Source organism: Sminthopsis crassicaudata, chromosome 5 (genome assembly GCF_048593235.1).
Source record: "Sminthopsis crassicaudata isolate SCR6 chromosome 5, ASM4859323v1, whole genome shotgun sequence".
NCBI lineage: Eukaryota > Metazoa > Chordata > Mammalia > Dasyuromorphia > Dasyuridae > Sminthopsis > Sminthopsis crassicaudata.
The window spans coordinates 154,746,195-154,763,000 of NC_133621.1; the positions used below are offsets into that span (position 1 = coordinate 154,746,195).

Consider the following 16,806-nt stretch of genomic DNA (forward strand, 5'->3'; position numbering starts at 1 on the left):
TAACTTAGGATAAATCGATATTGGGACTAGATTCCTAGGAATATAATTATTTGTTGATTTTAAAAAGTTATCCACACATACTTTGAATACTTGTAGTTCTTCTAGAATTACTTCTTCCATTGATTCTGTTTCCTGGTTGTAAATTGTGATTACTTTTAACACAATACCATTATCTAGAAAAGAAAGAGAAAGCAAGACAATTTTTTTTCGAATAAATAAATGTGCAGTGATTATTAGAGGAAAATTCTCAAGATCAAAAAAAGGAATTTTGCTTAGCTCATTGTAGAGTACCTTTACAATCCCCCTTCTGTAGCACAATTCCCCCCAAATCATGCCTAATATGACCCAAAAATTAAAACAAAACAAACAAAAAAACCCCCACATATCTGCAGAGCTGTTTTGTTATTCTATACATGTATATCTATCTATCTATCTATCTATCTATCTATCTATCTATCTATGTAAATATATGTACATATACATATAAATACACACAAATACATTTTAATGTCATTCACTAGGATATAATCAAATAAATTAATTTGGCATGAATTATCTGGCTGTATCCCAGTCTATTATCATAATAATAAAGGTAACAGATTCCAAAGTAGCCTAATTTTCACTTGGACTTTCTCTTTGTATATTATTCATATATTCTATACAACATATGTCAATACATTATTACTTGAATATAGTATAAAACTGACACGAACTAGAGTTTCTGATATGGGCTACTAAATAATAAAAAAGGATGATGATAATGATGATAATAACATATTTACTTGATAATCTGCCTTATTTCACTTCTTTCATATAAGTACATCACTGGAAATATGCTTTTTGGCAAGGAGGGGGAGATGAAGTGAACTAACCAAATAATTTATATAATAACAAAACTGTAAAAAAAGCAGCAACTATAAAAGATTTGAGAATTTTGATCAATGATCAACCATAATGCAACAGATCGTTTGAAATGTTATCCAACTCCTGACAGGGAAGTCCATAGTGATAGACTCAATATATAATAACAGCTATTTTTGGACATGATCAAAGTGGGGACTTTATTTCATATTTTTTAAGTGGATTTTCTTTTCCTTTTTCATTGGTGGGTAAAGTAAAGAAATAATCATTTTCTTTAAAAAAGGCAATTTAAATTTGAAAAGGTAATATATTAAAGATTATTTGCTTTCACTATATGAGTTGAGTGGCAATAAAAGAAGTTGGTTAGACTATGGTATCATAGATATACTGAAGCAATAATAATGATACAGATAACAAAAATCTTGTTATTTTAAATGATAGCAATAACTTACATCTATATAATGCTTTATACTTTGCCAAATGTATTGCTGAAAATATCCTTATGAAGTACTAGTTCAAGTATTATTTTCTACATTTTATAGATGAATAAACTAAGATCTGTGTAATTTCCTGCAGATTCACAGGAAGTGATCAGTGACTATCTCCTCTAACCTATATATAAAAATAATTCATACTGGGAACATTGGAAAAGTGAGATCCAGACTCTTTTGAAAGATCTCCAATGAGGGGAAACTTTCCATCTCTGAGGGTGGGCCTTTTAGGTGTTTTTAATTGTTAGGAATTTTTTTTTCATGACATCAAAATAAATTAGCCTTACAGATCTAACCTCTTTCCTATGAAGATTGATTTCATGACTCTTCTTCCTTCAATCATATCACAGATGACATGGATTCAAGACATTTATCACCCTACTTCCCTTTCTCTGAATGCTCTCCAGTTTAACACTATCCTTTATTTTTTCTCTTTTTTAAAAAAAATTAATTAATTAGCTTTTAATATGCATTACTCTATGAATCATGTTAGGAGAGAAAAATCAGAACAAAAGGGAAAAATCATGAAGGGAAAAGAAACAACAAAAAATGTGTTGATGTACATTTAATCTCCATAGTTCTTTTTCTGGATGTAGATGATATTTTTTATCCAAAGCTTATTGAAATTGCCTTGGATCACTGAATCATTAAGAAGAACCAAGTCTTTCATAGTTGATCATCATATATTATTGCTGTTATTGTGTACAATGTATTCCTGGTTCTGTTTGTTTTGCTCAGCATCAATTCATGTAATCTTTCTAGGCATTTCTAATCAGCTTGTTTATTACCTTTTATAGAACAATAATATTTTGTTATCTTTATGACAGTTTTATAGTCCTTTGGGAATAGTTTCAGAGTGCTCTCCAAAATGATTGGATCATTTCATAATTCCACCAACAATACATTAATGTCCCAGTTTTCTCACATTCCCTCCAACATTTATCATTATTTTTCCTTTCTTAGCCAATCTGAGAATGTGAGATGGTATCTCAGAATTATTTTAATCTGTAATTAATTTGTGAATTCTCTAGTGAATAGTGAATTAGAGCATTTTTTCATATGACTATAGATAGCTTTAATTTTATTATCTGAAAATTTTCTGTTCATGTCCTTTTACCATTTATTAATTGGATTCTTATAAATTTGTATTCTTATAAATTTGACACTATTCTTTATGTATTTTAGAAGGGAGGCCTTTATTAGAAGCACTGAGTATAAAAAATTTTTCCCAGCTCTGTACTTCCCTTTTAATCTTGTCTATATTGGGTTTGTTTGTGTAAAACCTTTTAAATTAAATGTAATTGAAGTTATCAATTTGTCTTTTCTTTATGTTCTCTAGTTCTTCTTGGGCCATAAATCCTTCCCTTTTCCAAACATCTGATAGGTAAATTATCCATTGCTCTCCTAACATCTTTTATGTCCAAATCATGTACCCATTTTGACCTTATTTTAGTAAGGGGTGTGAGATGAGGGCCTATGCTGAGGTTCTGACATAGCATTTTCCAGTTTTTTCAAAATAGCCTTTTTAAATTGGGCCTCAGTTTCCTCATCTGTGTTGTGAGGATCAAATGAAATAATAATTATAAAGTGCTTAGCACAGTTCCTAGAACAAAGTAAGTGCTACATAAATGTTATTGTTATTATACTGTATAAAAATTGATTTGTTGAATGCAAATGTATGCCTTTACATTTATTACTAATGAATTTAATCCTGTTAAGTTCAGCATGTCATGATATTTTGAAATTCTATCCTCAGTTTTATGTCTTTTGCAAACTTGGCAAATATATCTTCAATGCTTTTATATAAGTTATTAAGAAAAATTTTAATAAGAGGGCCAAGGTCATATTCCTAGTATATTCCACAAAAGAACTCTTGATGGTTGAAGCAACACCAATACTCTTCAAGACTAGTCATTAAACAATATATTAATCTAACTAAAAGTATTATCTTTTAATCTAATTTACATTTCTCCTCAAAATCATTTTAAAAGGCTTCATGAAATTATTTGCTAAAGTCTAGTCAAACTATATCTAAACACTTCTATGACTTATTTGTTTTGTAATTCTATTTTTAAAAAGAACAAAAAGAATAATAGTCTGGCATGATCAATCCTTGTTAAAGTCTTTAACTCTTTAAAATTATTACTTCTTTGCTACATGATCATTAACCATCTTTCTGACAATTCGTTCTAGTATATCCCCAGTAATTGAAACTAAATTCACTTGCCTAGAATTTGTCATCACATCTATTCTTTTTGATCTTCCTTAATTCTGAGATAACTCTCTGATTTTCTATGACCATTCAAATAGCACTAATTTTGACTTAGCAACTGTATGTCCTAGTCCACTTTCTTAAGATGCTAAATCATCTAGTTCAGGTAATTTAAATTTACAAAGGATGTCTTGGTGATCTCATTACTATCTTCTTATCTTGGCTCTGAACTCCCTATTAGAAGACATTTTTGTTCTGTCATTTCCAGTGCAAAGGTCCTTCTTCTTGTCAGGAAAAAAATAGCAGCAAAACAAGAAATGTGCAGCACTGCTTTTTCTTATTTGTCATTTCACATTTATCTCCAGAATTGAAGATGACTCACTTTCCTCCAGTCTAATTTAAAACACACACACACACACACACACACACACACACACACACACACACACACATACATACATATACACCTATCTTCCTTTCCCCTTTATTTCATCTTAGCATTAGTATTTTTGATACCATCTTTACTCCAACATATCACACTCCAATTTTACCCACTGTTACTTTCTCATGTTCATATCTTTTCAACAAATGAAGTTGGTCAGTTCATTGTTAATTGGAATCAGTCCCTTCAAACTACTTCGTAGTGAATAAGTATTAGAGTTGGTGTCAGAATTCCCATCCCTTAAAATCCAGCACTCTTTCCATTAAACTAAAAGATATAAAAGTGATCTATTGAATTGTAAAGATCTGGAATGCTACCACTCAAAGAGGGTTACCTTGATTATTTTTACATCTCAATGATATCAATGGAGGACACAGATCATTCATAATTATCCTTTACTTGACTCACAGGACTAGACCATCTCCTTTTTGCAAATGTATTTCTTGGATCACACTTAGCTCTGTTTCTCTTTTATAATTCCTTTTTAAAAATGTATTGTGGGTTTTTCATATCCATCTTGCACCACTTCATTGCCTTTAAGTTAATATCCAATCTTAATTCTTTGAACATTATTGTGTTCCATGACTCACAGCCACAATACAAAAGCTAAAAGGCTTTACTTTTCCAGTTTTTCCTATATACTTTTACTTTGTTGCCATCTAAAGTTTTTTCCATTAAAATCCTTCAAAACTTCCATAAAGGTTGGGGGGAAATTCCATGTAGAGTTTTTAAAAGGTAATTTCCTTTCATAAACATAGAGAGTAAATGGGAAAAATGATTAAAAATATAATCTCAAAATATTAAGAACAATTTAAGAGTATTTCTAAAACAGTTACATCTCCCTCTCTGGAGTCTGGGTTCTTATAATGAATTCTCTTTTAGAAATACACTTTTAGAGTGCCTATTCCCAATTTTGTTTTTGTTCTTTGAACTTTTTTCTTAACATTCTTCTAAAATTCATATTGAATTTTGATGTACTCAAACCATAACTTTCCTTTATTTCTAGTTTAGATAGGAATTATACTTCATTGAAATGTTGGTGAAATTGCTTTGTGTAAAATGTTCATATTTGAAATATTTTGCTATTATGAAAACTTACCTGGAGATTATATAAGAAACAATTATTTTTAAAATTTTCACATGACAAAGCCAAATAAATACAAGTACATTCAAAATATAAGCACTAAATAAAATAATATAAACAATATGAATCAAAAAGAAAGTAAATCACATTTCAAGGCAAATTATTTGATGAATTTTCCAGATACTAGGTTAAAAAAAAAGAATAAACAAGAATTGGAATTCAGATCTAATACAGCTCTCTAGTTGATAAAAAGTTATTTATTTTTAACTTATAAGTTAAAACCTATTTTATGTCAACTCTTTTTCCTAATAGATAACTTGAAGAAATTCTCAATGTTAAATTTAAGAAGATGAATGAATCTCTTTAAATACTAAAATAAAATAAGAATATTTATTTAATATTAGCTTACTAAATATTTTCTCTACACATGATATTGTGGTAGATTGGAGGGGCACACAGTGTGTTAACCTAATAGAAAGGAAAGAATATGTATTGAGTTCTTTGGTAAAATAATATTATTGGGTTGTTCTATTGCTAATGTAGCCAGATTCTATTATTTATCAACATAGTGTCTATTCCACATTTTTTCACTATTATATATTTATTATATAATACTTCCCAGTATTATATAATATGCTATATTACATTATATTATACAATATAAATGATATTGTATAATATGCAATATTATATAATAATATAATTATTATTGTTATATAATACTTTGTCAAATATTTCATTTGTTAGTATAACAATTAACATTCATATCTTATTAGAAGCCTAATAAGATGCTACTGGTCAACTATATTTTTAAGTTTTATAGAAATCTAATATATTTCTTTTGGTACTCCATACACAAAACTAAATATATCAATATTTACTGCATACAATGAATAAATGAGAAAGATACAAACAGAATTATCAGATGCCAATTTCTGGAAACCCAATAGAGTATTTCCGCATTTTCTTTCTTAAAATAAATATTACTGTGAAGGTATGGCCTTCATTTGAAATGATAAACTACCAATGTCTTCATACCTTCAAGTCTCTCTGTCTGAGTGATTAAAGATATAGCAGGGGAGATACTGACTAATAAAGAACATCTGCTATGATAATTTATTTTCCTATAGAATTTGAGAAGTAACATGTACCAGTTTATTGAGATGTAAAAGTATTTGTATCCATGATCATATTCACTGGATACTTGATGAATTCCTTAATATATGTAATTTTCAATTTAAGCATGTCTTTATTTTTTTCCTAAAAATTATAATGACATATATTTTTAAAGTATCCTATTAGTATTTTTGTATTCATATATTTTTATTTATTTTATACTTTGCTCTTAAATAAGAATCAGTTGCATGGACTATAACTTATTTTTAAAGTGAATATATATTAAGTAATACTTTTGCAATTATTTACATTGATTTTACCATAATAATAATTACTATCAATAATCAATTATTATCAGAGCCATAACCACCATGTATGTCACCCTTAACAACCAACACAAAGCCTATTAGCATTAACTAGAGAAATTATTACTTTAATTTATACTAGATACAGATATGAACACCTTTCTTCATTGCCATTTTTATAAAAGTATATGAATAAATTCTGGGAGAAACAAATTAATTTTGTACCATATCAAAGAAATTTATTTATAACAGCAATTTTAAGTGCAAATCATTCTTGTTATAGACAGGAAAAGTTGAGATTTATAAATCTGTCTATAAGAACTTTAATTCTACAAAATAATAATATACTCCAAGTATCTTCAAATCATACTTTGGGAGATAAAGGAGAAGCAGCAGGCCATGTGCATGGCTCAGCGAGGAAAATGTCTAGGGGCTATTCTAGAGACAGTGCATTTGCAATATAAGCATTTATACCTCATAAATCACCAATGCTACAACTTAAGGTATGATTTATTGTTTGCTGATTGTCTAAACTTAAGAAGTTGATGGAAAATGTGAATAATGCAGATTAAATTTAAAAGTGTATCATGCAGATACTTTTCCCCCATTCTGAAGAGCTAGTTATTAAAGGTTTCTTTGAGTATTTTTAAAGCATAACTTAACTTCAGTGTTTTTATTTTCTAAAAGATCATCTATTTAATTCAGTAAATACTTGCAAGGTATTTGATTAGTAGGGGAGAACACAAATAAAACCAGTTCATTAACTTCCCCTTCTGATCTATCCTTCTTTGAAATTATGAACATTGATTTGGAAAGATCCTGAGTAGCACATGACAAGATTGGTTCTAGAGCTCACTTTCCTCTAACAAGGGTCTTGGTGATTTTAGATTTAAAATCAATCTTTTTCTCTTACTGGAATTTGCTAAAGAATCTGAAAATTCACCAACAAGTCAAAAGTCTCAGTCATCTTGCGGGATCTAGCAGAAGATGCCATCTTCCTAATTTGTATACCACATTTCAATTTCTGACTGAACTGTTATTTGGAATTGACATTGTTCATCTAAGGCTGATAGGTGCCCCCTTCCTTCTTCCCATTCCTAGCTCTATGCTCTATAGCAGAAAACTTCATCTTCCCCTCATTTTCCATTTACTGAGGCAGGTAGTGTGGTATGGGGGATAATCTTGGAGTCAGGAATACCTGTCTTCAAATCAGATCTCAGACACTGGCTAATAATGGAACTCAAATAATCTCAATCAGCCCCAGCTTCCTCAACAATAAAATGAGGATAATAATAACACCTTTCATCTGGGGTTATTGTAAGATTCAAATGAAAGTGCTTAAGTAGTACAGTGCCTGGCATATATTAAGTACTATATAAATCATTATTATATTATATATAATAATCATTATAGAATTATATTATTCCAGTGTTAGGAAACAGATGAAATGAGTACACAAAGAGAGTGTCAAGGGATATTCCCTCATCATTTTAATTATTACATTATCTTTATTTTTTTTCTATGCCTTTTGTGATTTATTTTTCATCAATACATTTTCATTAATACATCATTATTACATTATCTTTAAAATAACAGTTTAATGACCTCCATTGGATGCATTTTTTTTACCTGTGCCAATAAATAAGACATCATATTGTCCATCTTCAGCTTCAACTCGATCAACTGCTATTTGTTTCAGGTTATATTTTCCATCTGTTTTTACCAGGATTGGCCTCTTATGAACAGGTTTCACAGGCTGATGCATTAGTGGATGACTTCTTGCAAACCGGATTGCATCATCAGGATAATCCTTAGTGGTACCATATTTCCCCCCATTCACCTTGCTGGCACACTATGAACACATAGAGTTTAGAGTTAAATTTTATTGTTGTTTGTTTTACCATGGTGACACTCTCCTATGCTTCCATTAAGCCTCTGTAGGACTAATTTGGGATTATAGGCTGTACTCAGTCACTTTAACACACATTTTAGAGATGCTTTTAAATAAATAAAGATCCTCTTCAGCAAAAGTGAGACAAGCTTTAGGAGGTGGTGATGATAATCATGTAAAGCTAACAATTAGATATGTACATAAAGCACCATAAGTTTCAAAAAAATTAAATGCAGCAATTTCTTATTTGGACAGAGGTTTGCTTTATAATGGAAGATACTACACAAAATAAAATTTTCTCATATTAGTTTAAATTGAAAAACTTTTTAATATTGTAAATTTACTTGCAAATGCATATATCCCAGTCAATTGATTCTAAGACTTCCTCTGCCTCCCCCCAAAAAAAGAAAGTTTGATATTGTTAACTTCTCCTCAAATAGCAGTCACAACACTATGACAATGATTGTACTAGAAAATGAAAATGTGATTTCATACTCAGAGACACCCCTTTTTGATCTATCATTGTGATGACCCCAATTATGTTATACAGAATAGTGTTTCAGAGATGCAAAAAGCAATGATATCTAAAATCCAACATTGGTAAGTGTTTTTTCCCTTTTAAGAAAGATTTTATTTAATTGCTAGAATTTACAAGAAATGTCATTTTTGAATGAGCCAAATAAAATGAGAAAACATGAAACATTTAGTGCTAATATTAGTCTTAATTCACTAATTCTAAGATGAAGTAGGAAAATTAGGCATATTTTAAAATGAAATGCACAGCACTACCCATGAATTATTTGGATGGAATTTTCAACAACATTAAGTTTTATTGTAATTTCTACCTTGTCATTAAAGTGTCCCTATGTTTGCCCATTTCTCTGAAGGACCAGCAACTTGGTAAATTTCTCTTAATGATTTTTTCTAATTCTCCTGTAATTAGGAGTCTACTAATTACAAAATCTTGCAAAAAGTTCTGTTTCATAAACAGGATATTTTTCAATGATTTGATAAGAAATCAGGTAATGCTTCTTAATTTAGCATGGGGTTTTTCACTTTAGCATATTTTTATGATTTATAATTGAAACCATTTATATACATCTTGGAAGCATTTCAGGAACCAGTCACTTCCTCCAAATCTCCTTTAAGACCATGTGGTTTTAGGAAGCATTTCTAGCAAACCCACAGGAGTAAGTTCCCTTAGTTTAAACTGTAATTTCAATCAATAGAATGAAACAAAATACACTTTATGTCTTACTGGAAATAATAATTGTAAGCTAGTAGGAGACAGTGATTGAAATAGTAAAGTCTTACACTTGTTAAGAAGTAACGTTTGTTTCCACTTTTGGTTTGGCTCTGCAAAAATGGTTTCTACTTGGACTTCCAAGTAATTGTGTAATCAACAGAGTGATGGAATTTCACCAGGCCCTCATAAAAGAGTGGAGTTTGAATTGTATGACAAGTTAAATGTTTGCTTTCCATGGACCACATAACACATACAATGATCCTGCATTTTTCCAACTTAGTTGCCCTTAAGACACATAATACAAAACATAACCATTTGTAGACTCTCGTTCCAACTAAAGCCATAAAAGTTAGAATGGACAGGGAAAAAACGTTTTCAGTAGCACCAATTCAAAAACATATAGTGGAGCTTTCTGTCCTTGTAGAAATGCTTTCCCACTTTTATAGGGATTTATAAGATGCAGAACTCATTTTGAATCACACAACAAGAATGATCTTATTAGCCAAGTCTCTACCTTTCTATGATACAGTTTCCTCACTGGTAGATGAGGCCTAAGATCTCTTCCACCTATAAATCTTGCAATGCTATTACAAGAGATGATAATTCTCTCAAAGAGACTCAGAGAAGGCTTATTTAAATTTTGCTTGATTCAGTCACAACATGTAAGCTGTTGTGTAGAAAGTTATATGAGATTTTAAAAAGTTCATTATTACATTTCAGTCTTTCTTAAAATTTCTCAAACATATTTATTTGAGACAATCTAGTTAGCTAAAATTCAATGGAGAATTCAAAATAGGATCAGGGATTTCATCAGTATGGTTAACTTTTTAGTCTTAAAACAAAACCCAATACATTTCCCTCTATAGTCATTATCAGATTGTATGGCTAAAACAAATTACTTAGTAGCCATTTAGCAGATGGTGAGAACTACAAATAATATCCATTAAGCCAAAATTCCTCTGTTTTACTATAATTCATTTTCATATAACCAAAATTCTGAAAATAGAATGTACATCACCTTTTCCATGATAGGTATCATCTATTGATCAAAGGAAATTTTTAATATTTTCTTTTATAATTGTACTTTTTTATAACTCATTTTTCCCACTGAGCACAGATAGCAGGTGCTTAAGAAATCCTTCTGGCCTGATTTCATTCTGAGATGCATTCCGTGAAAGTTGGCACTGTGTTGTATTTTTTAAGTGTATCTCCAGCACCAAACATATTTCTTGGCAATTAATAAATGTTTAATATATATGTGTGTATTGATCATTTGCATTTACTAAGTGCCTACTTTGTATTAGGCACTGGGAAAATAAAAACAAAATAAAATAAAATAATAACAGTAATTCCTACTCTGAAGTAGTTAATTAGGTGATTCTTCTCAAAAAGGTTTATATATTGTGTCAAAGGAAGAACTTGACCTTTAGTTGTTTGACTCTGTTCTTTGTTTTGAACAGATATAAAAACATATATAGAACAAATAAAAAATAAAGTATTGTGGGGAGCATAAATTGAGATTATGAGGAGATATTTCATACAGAAGAAGGACTTGGCTCTTTATTTTTCAAATATGATTTTTAGCATATGTTGTTTTGAACAATTAAATAAATAATAATACAAAGAAATGTTTACTGTAGAAAGAAATGTATTTTAAAAACAAAAAAAATACTTTTTCCCAAAGCTAGATAATTAAACTTACAGAACCAGGTCGTGGGTAGGGGACTTTTCCTTCATACAGTGACCAGTGGTACTCAGGTCCTTCCTTATGTGCATAGGGTCCATTAAAAGCTGCACGGATACTTGACATATGATAGACACATATAGCATATCCTCGGAATATGTTACTAGAAAATAAAAGAAAATGCTAGCTAAATAACTCTTTTAGAAAAAAAACTTCAAGAAACTATGTAGTCAACTTTTTTGATTCCTAGGAAAATTAAAGACAAAGTATTACCAAAATAAATTGAGTATTCATTTAATTTGTAAGAACCTCTTCAAATTCCTTGATTTCTCATATTTCCTATTTTTTTAGGTCTGATGTAAGCTATCAAAGTGAAATTTCAAAATAAAATAATTATTCAAGTCCTAAACAAACTTTCTCTCCTAAATGTAGCTATTTTAAGTGTGTTATTTTAATTGGCTTGAATTTGTCAAATGATTTTATTTCTTCACCTTCTGAGATTCTATATTTCAATCTATGTGACTTCTGCCATACACACACACACATACACACACACACATACACACATACACACACACGACCCAAACTACTGAATGTCATGCACATACATATATGAAAAAAATCACTTTTTTATTTAAAAGGTTTTAAGAATGTTAAAATGTCTTTTGATGGAGATAGAAACATCCAAGCTACAAAAAACTGACTGGAAATTAATTTTATTGGTTGATATTAAAATTTTGCTTAGGCTTCTTCGACTATGTTCAAATTCAGTTAACAGCAAAAAAAAATATTCCCTTTCAATCAATTTGCTAAACATTTATTAAGCACTTATCAGGCTAAGTACTATGCTAGAAACAAATTCAAAACAATAAAAAAGTCCTTACCCTCAAAAAAGCTTATGTTCTATAGAAAAAGTGAAATGATAAAGTCATCTCTACTTTTTTGATATATTCACTAATTCACTCATTTTTTAAGGAAAAAGAATAGACTAACCTCAAATTAATCATAAAGTCACACAGAAACTATCTGAAAACAATATGGCATGCACATATTATGCTATTAAATATAATGAATTAAAATTGTTTCAGAAAGAGAACAGAGAAAAAACAGGTTATTAATGTAATAGAACATGAATATACCATAGGTTGAGTAAAATTTTTTGTATACATTATAAATTTTATGAGAGAAGTCAAAGAAATTACTGATTGCTGAAAAGAATCTTTAAAAATATCTAGTTGGACTCATTTTTATGGATAAGAAAACTAAGATAAAAAGAGAAAGTAACTTTCCTAAAGTTAGCTAACAAGAAGAGGAAGGCAGGATTAAAATCTAGCTCTCATTTCAAAGCTGGTGCTCCTTCCCATGAATATCCACCAAAATCTTCTCTTCTGTACTCTAGAAGGCTTTATAATGTCCTCAATGATCTCAAGTAAAAATGGCAAATTATGCTTCACTGATCATGGATTTCTAGTCTTTCTTATTCTCTCCATTACTTTTTCTATCTATTGCCATCTCTGAGGGCATGTTGTTTCAATTCTCCTATGGCCACATATTTTCTTAACCCAATTATTTGCTGGAAAAGCCAACAGAAATTAAGAGTCAGCACGGCTTCTTTATCTCAATTATACTTCTGGTTCTATCATCTCTAGTTGAGCTTTTTTTCCAGTTCTCCTTTTAAAAGCCTAATCCAAGGTTATACTTAGGTATTAATTGCATTAGCAATGCAGTAGCCCACTAAATCTGGTCTTGATCCAAACTAGTGAGATTCATCAAATGATTTTTGACTCAGTGATACCCAGGTCAAAGTAAATTCATATCTCATCAGAGATGCCAAAATAAAGACCTAACATAGTTAACACAGAGTTATCTTGGAAAAGGAGTAGATACTTAAGAGTCACTTCCGTTAAGGAGACAAAAGTACATTTTTCGAAATCCTTATTATTATCTTTTTGGGCACATCCACTTGCTTCTCTTGAATTTATTATTTATTAGGTTTCATCTATACAAGAGAGTAGTCAGGAAAATTAAATTAAATTGTTTGTTGTAGTTTCCAACTGGAACATTTCTTTAACTGACTTTTTTTTCTGTCCATATCAGTTAAATGTAGTGCCTTTGGGCAATACTATTTGGTAATTTGCAAGAATAGAGAACACAGTCTCAACCCTGAAGGGACTAAATGTTCATAAGCAGATAAAAGATTAAGAAATCTAGGGAAATATCATAAGGGAAATTAAAAAGAACTACAAGGTAAGGAAATATAAGCTTTTATACTTGCAAATGACAAAAGAGAAAATGGAAAAACAGAATATAAGTATGCTCATAATGGGAAATCAATTTGATAATTCATTCTAGAGATAGTGATTTTAAAAAAATATTCATGCATTTGTAGAAAAATATTTTAGTTTATTCAAAGGATTAAGAAAAAGCAACACTAGGAAAAAGGAATAAAAGATGAAACTACACACTTAGAAGGAGCAAATAAATGTTGGAAACAATTACTGAATCAATTAAATTAAATTACAGAGAGAATATTGGAATATAATTAGATATGAGATTGGAATGATGGACATGAAGGGTTTGAATGTAAGAATAGAGAATATCTGATATGAGAAGTAAAAACAGAATCAATTAAACAAGAAGTAATATACTGAAAATTATATTCAAGGGGCATTATTCTGAAATTTCTACAAAATTATGAATTTAAGGGTAGAATATAGAAGCTTAAGAAGCAGAGCAGTCAATAATAAGCTTCTATATTGGATTTGGGGTTTTGGAAGCAAAAAGGAATCAATGTGTGTGTAACATGCATACATATATACATATTTGTATGTGTATGTATTTATAACTGAAGGAATAAAGACTTAATGGCTGGTAAGATGTAGGGTACAAAACAGAAAACGTTAAAAAGAACTCAAGTTAGAAACCTTGGTGATAAGGGTCATAAAAATTCATATACCTTATTTGTTTCCAACTTTTTTATTACTCACCTTGTTGTATTAAAGAGTCCAAATATGACTGGATTCTTATTATCTCTTGTATGTAGCAAAAAAATATCCTCTACAAAATTAAAACAGAATAAATATATTTCTGAGTATTGATAATCATTCTAATTTAAATAACATTATATTATTCAATGTCATGCTAATTTATTGATGTAAAATAATTTACTAATTTTATAAACTTTGTCTTAGGAAATAATACAACCATATGCAAATCATATCAATTTAAAAATATACTCAATCTGATGTTTTATAGCTTGTCTATATGATGGAATCACATGGAAAGAAACCAGAAATATTGGCCCCTGGCTAATTGAATGGACCAGATTTTTGGTTCCATACCAAAAATTATGATATAGGATAGATATATCTAGATAATAGAAACTAGAAAATCCTTCTAAAACAAGTATATATCACATTTACACAAAACCAATTGTTTTTATAGGTTGCTTCCAAATGGATGGCTTAAAATTTTAACATATGTCTTAGAGTAACTTTTAATTCCACCTAAGGTACTTACCTAATTCATCAAAATGAGTATCAATTCCATTCATTCCAGGCACTGAGCAAACCAATCTAGCCTTAAGGAAAGTGCTCCATTTATTTACTAAAATTCTCTGCCCTCCCATGTCATTCTTTAAAAAAGAAAGAAAGAAAGAAAATATTTATTAGTGCTTAACAATGTGTTTAAAATGGGCTATTATAAAGAGCACATTTTCATTATGATTGTAGTTTTTAATGTGCAAATTATGTCACTTATAGAAAAAAATACTGAAATTATGCTGGAGATTGACCAATTCTTCTCTAAAATATGGTGCAGACAATGAAAGGTTCCTCAATGTCAGGATATTTCCAATGAAATCTATAAACAGTTATTTGTAGTATATCCAAGAGAATATTAGCCAATCAACAATATTCAATAAAAACCATTGATAAAATCTGTTCATTGCTACTTATTGTAATCTTCTCACCTGTGGCATGTATATATCTATATATATTTTTACTATGTTAAGCATGTGTCTGTTTTTGTCTATCTTTAAATATCATATTATTTTGGATATGATATAAAAAGAAAATATACATGTTATTTCAGTGATGAAGTGACCAGAGGTCCTTCTCTGTCCTCACTCTACATTTCTAGACATGTCACTAGAAAATTCACTAGAAAATTCACTTTGTGAACATAATAATTTGCATGGACCATTTCTTTTAACTAGCTAAAATAAAACAGATAATATATGAGCAGAGATAAAGTCTGATTTTATATCTATCTCATCTTCTACCCTCCTCTTTTTGCCACTGTTCTTTTAATTCCTATATACTATCTAATGAAAAATATTATAATATTACAAATATTTTAGTACAAATTACAATTTAATATGCATTGAACTTACAGGTCTCAGTGAAATCTGATTTTGTATCATATATGTATATGTACATATATATATATATATACACATTTTGTATGTATATATTTTACACATATGTTGTGTACACATATATTTATCAACATGTGACTTTATCAATATTGCTAACAACCTTTGAGGAACTGTGGTGTGGTGTAATATAAATAGTAGTGACCGCTATCATTTATATAATACTTTTACATTTTCAAAGTAGTTTATATACATTGTCCCATTTGCTCTCATAATCATCCTCAATGGCCAGTGCTATAGATATTATTATACCCACTATACAGAGGGGAAATCAAAATTCAAGTGTTCCAGGAACTTGATCGTGGTTATACATACATACATATATATATATATATATATATATATATATATATATATATATATATATATATATATATATAATGGCAATTGACCTTATCCTAAGTGTCTTCTCTAAACCCAGCATATATTCTGTTGTTCATTCATGTCCTACTCTTCTCGACCCTGTGAACCACAAGATACTAATACTGTCTATTGTGGTTTTCTTGGCAAATTTGGTGGAGTGGTTTTCCATTCCCTTCTCCAGTGGATTGTATATATAATTATTTAGACAGAGGTTAAGTATTTTGCTCAGAGTCATACAAGAAGTGTCTAAGAATAGACTTAAATTCAAGTCTTCATGATGCCAGACCCAGTACTCTATACACTGACTCCCTAGCTGACTCCTAGCACATACCCTACTATATTGCATTGCTGCTTCATAAGACAAGTTAAGAGTCTTCTATAACTGGAAAGAATATATATATTTTTTCTGATTCCTTGTTCAAATGATATGCATTGAAATAAAAGAAAGAAATAGACTATGACTTTTGACTTTTTTTTTAAATTTAAAGTGATGAACACTCACCACTACAGTTTGGATTTCTTAAACTAAGGATAACCAAAATCCCCTACTCTAGTTGTTTTTTGAATGCAACCAAATAGGCATACAGAAATATACATATATAATCACTAGAGACTACTCTTTGAGAGAGATGCTACATAATGAGAAATTGTTTATGTCTATATGTAACAATACTGG

At 29.6% G+C, this 16,806-nt stretch overlaps 1 protein-coding gene across 1 annotated transcript in view; it reads right to left on the minus strand.

Moving 5' to 3' along the window:
* Positions 1-16,806, minus strand: part of SEMA3E (semaphorin 3E) — a 352,963-nt gene that overhangs the window by 38,127 nt on the left and 298,030 nt on the right. Inside the window, exons 9-13 of the mRNA XM_074268509.1 lie at positions 14,852-14,966; positions 14,320-14,389; positions 11,351-11,495; positions 8,141-8,363; positions 82-173 (exon numbers count right to left, since the gene is read on the minus strand). Of these exons, the coding sequence (XP_074124610.1) occupies positions 82-173; positions 8,141-8,363; positions 11,351-11,495; positions 14,320-14,389; positions 14,852-14,966 (645 nt within the window). The remainder of the gene's footprint in view (positions 1-81; positions 174-8,140; positions 8,364-11,350; positions 11,496-14,319; positions 14,390-14,851; positions 14,967-16,806) is intronic.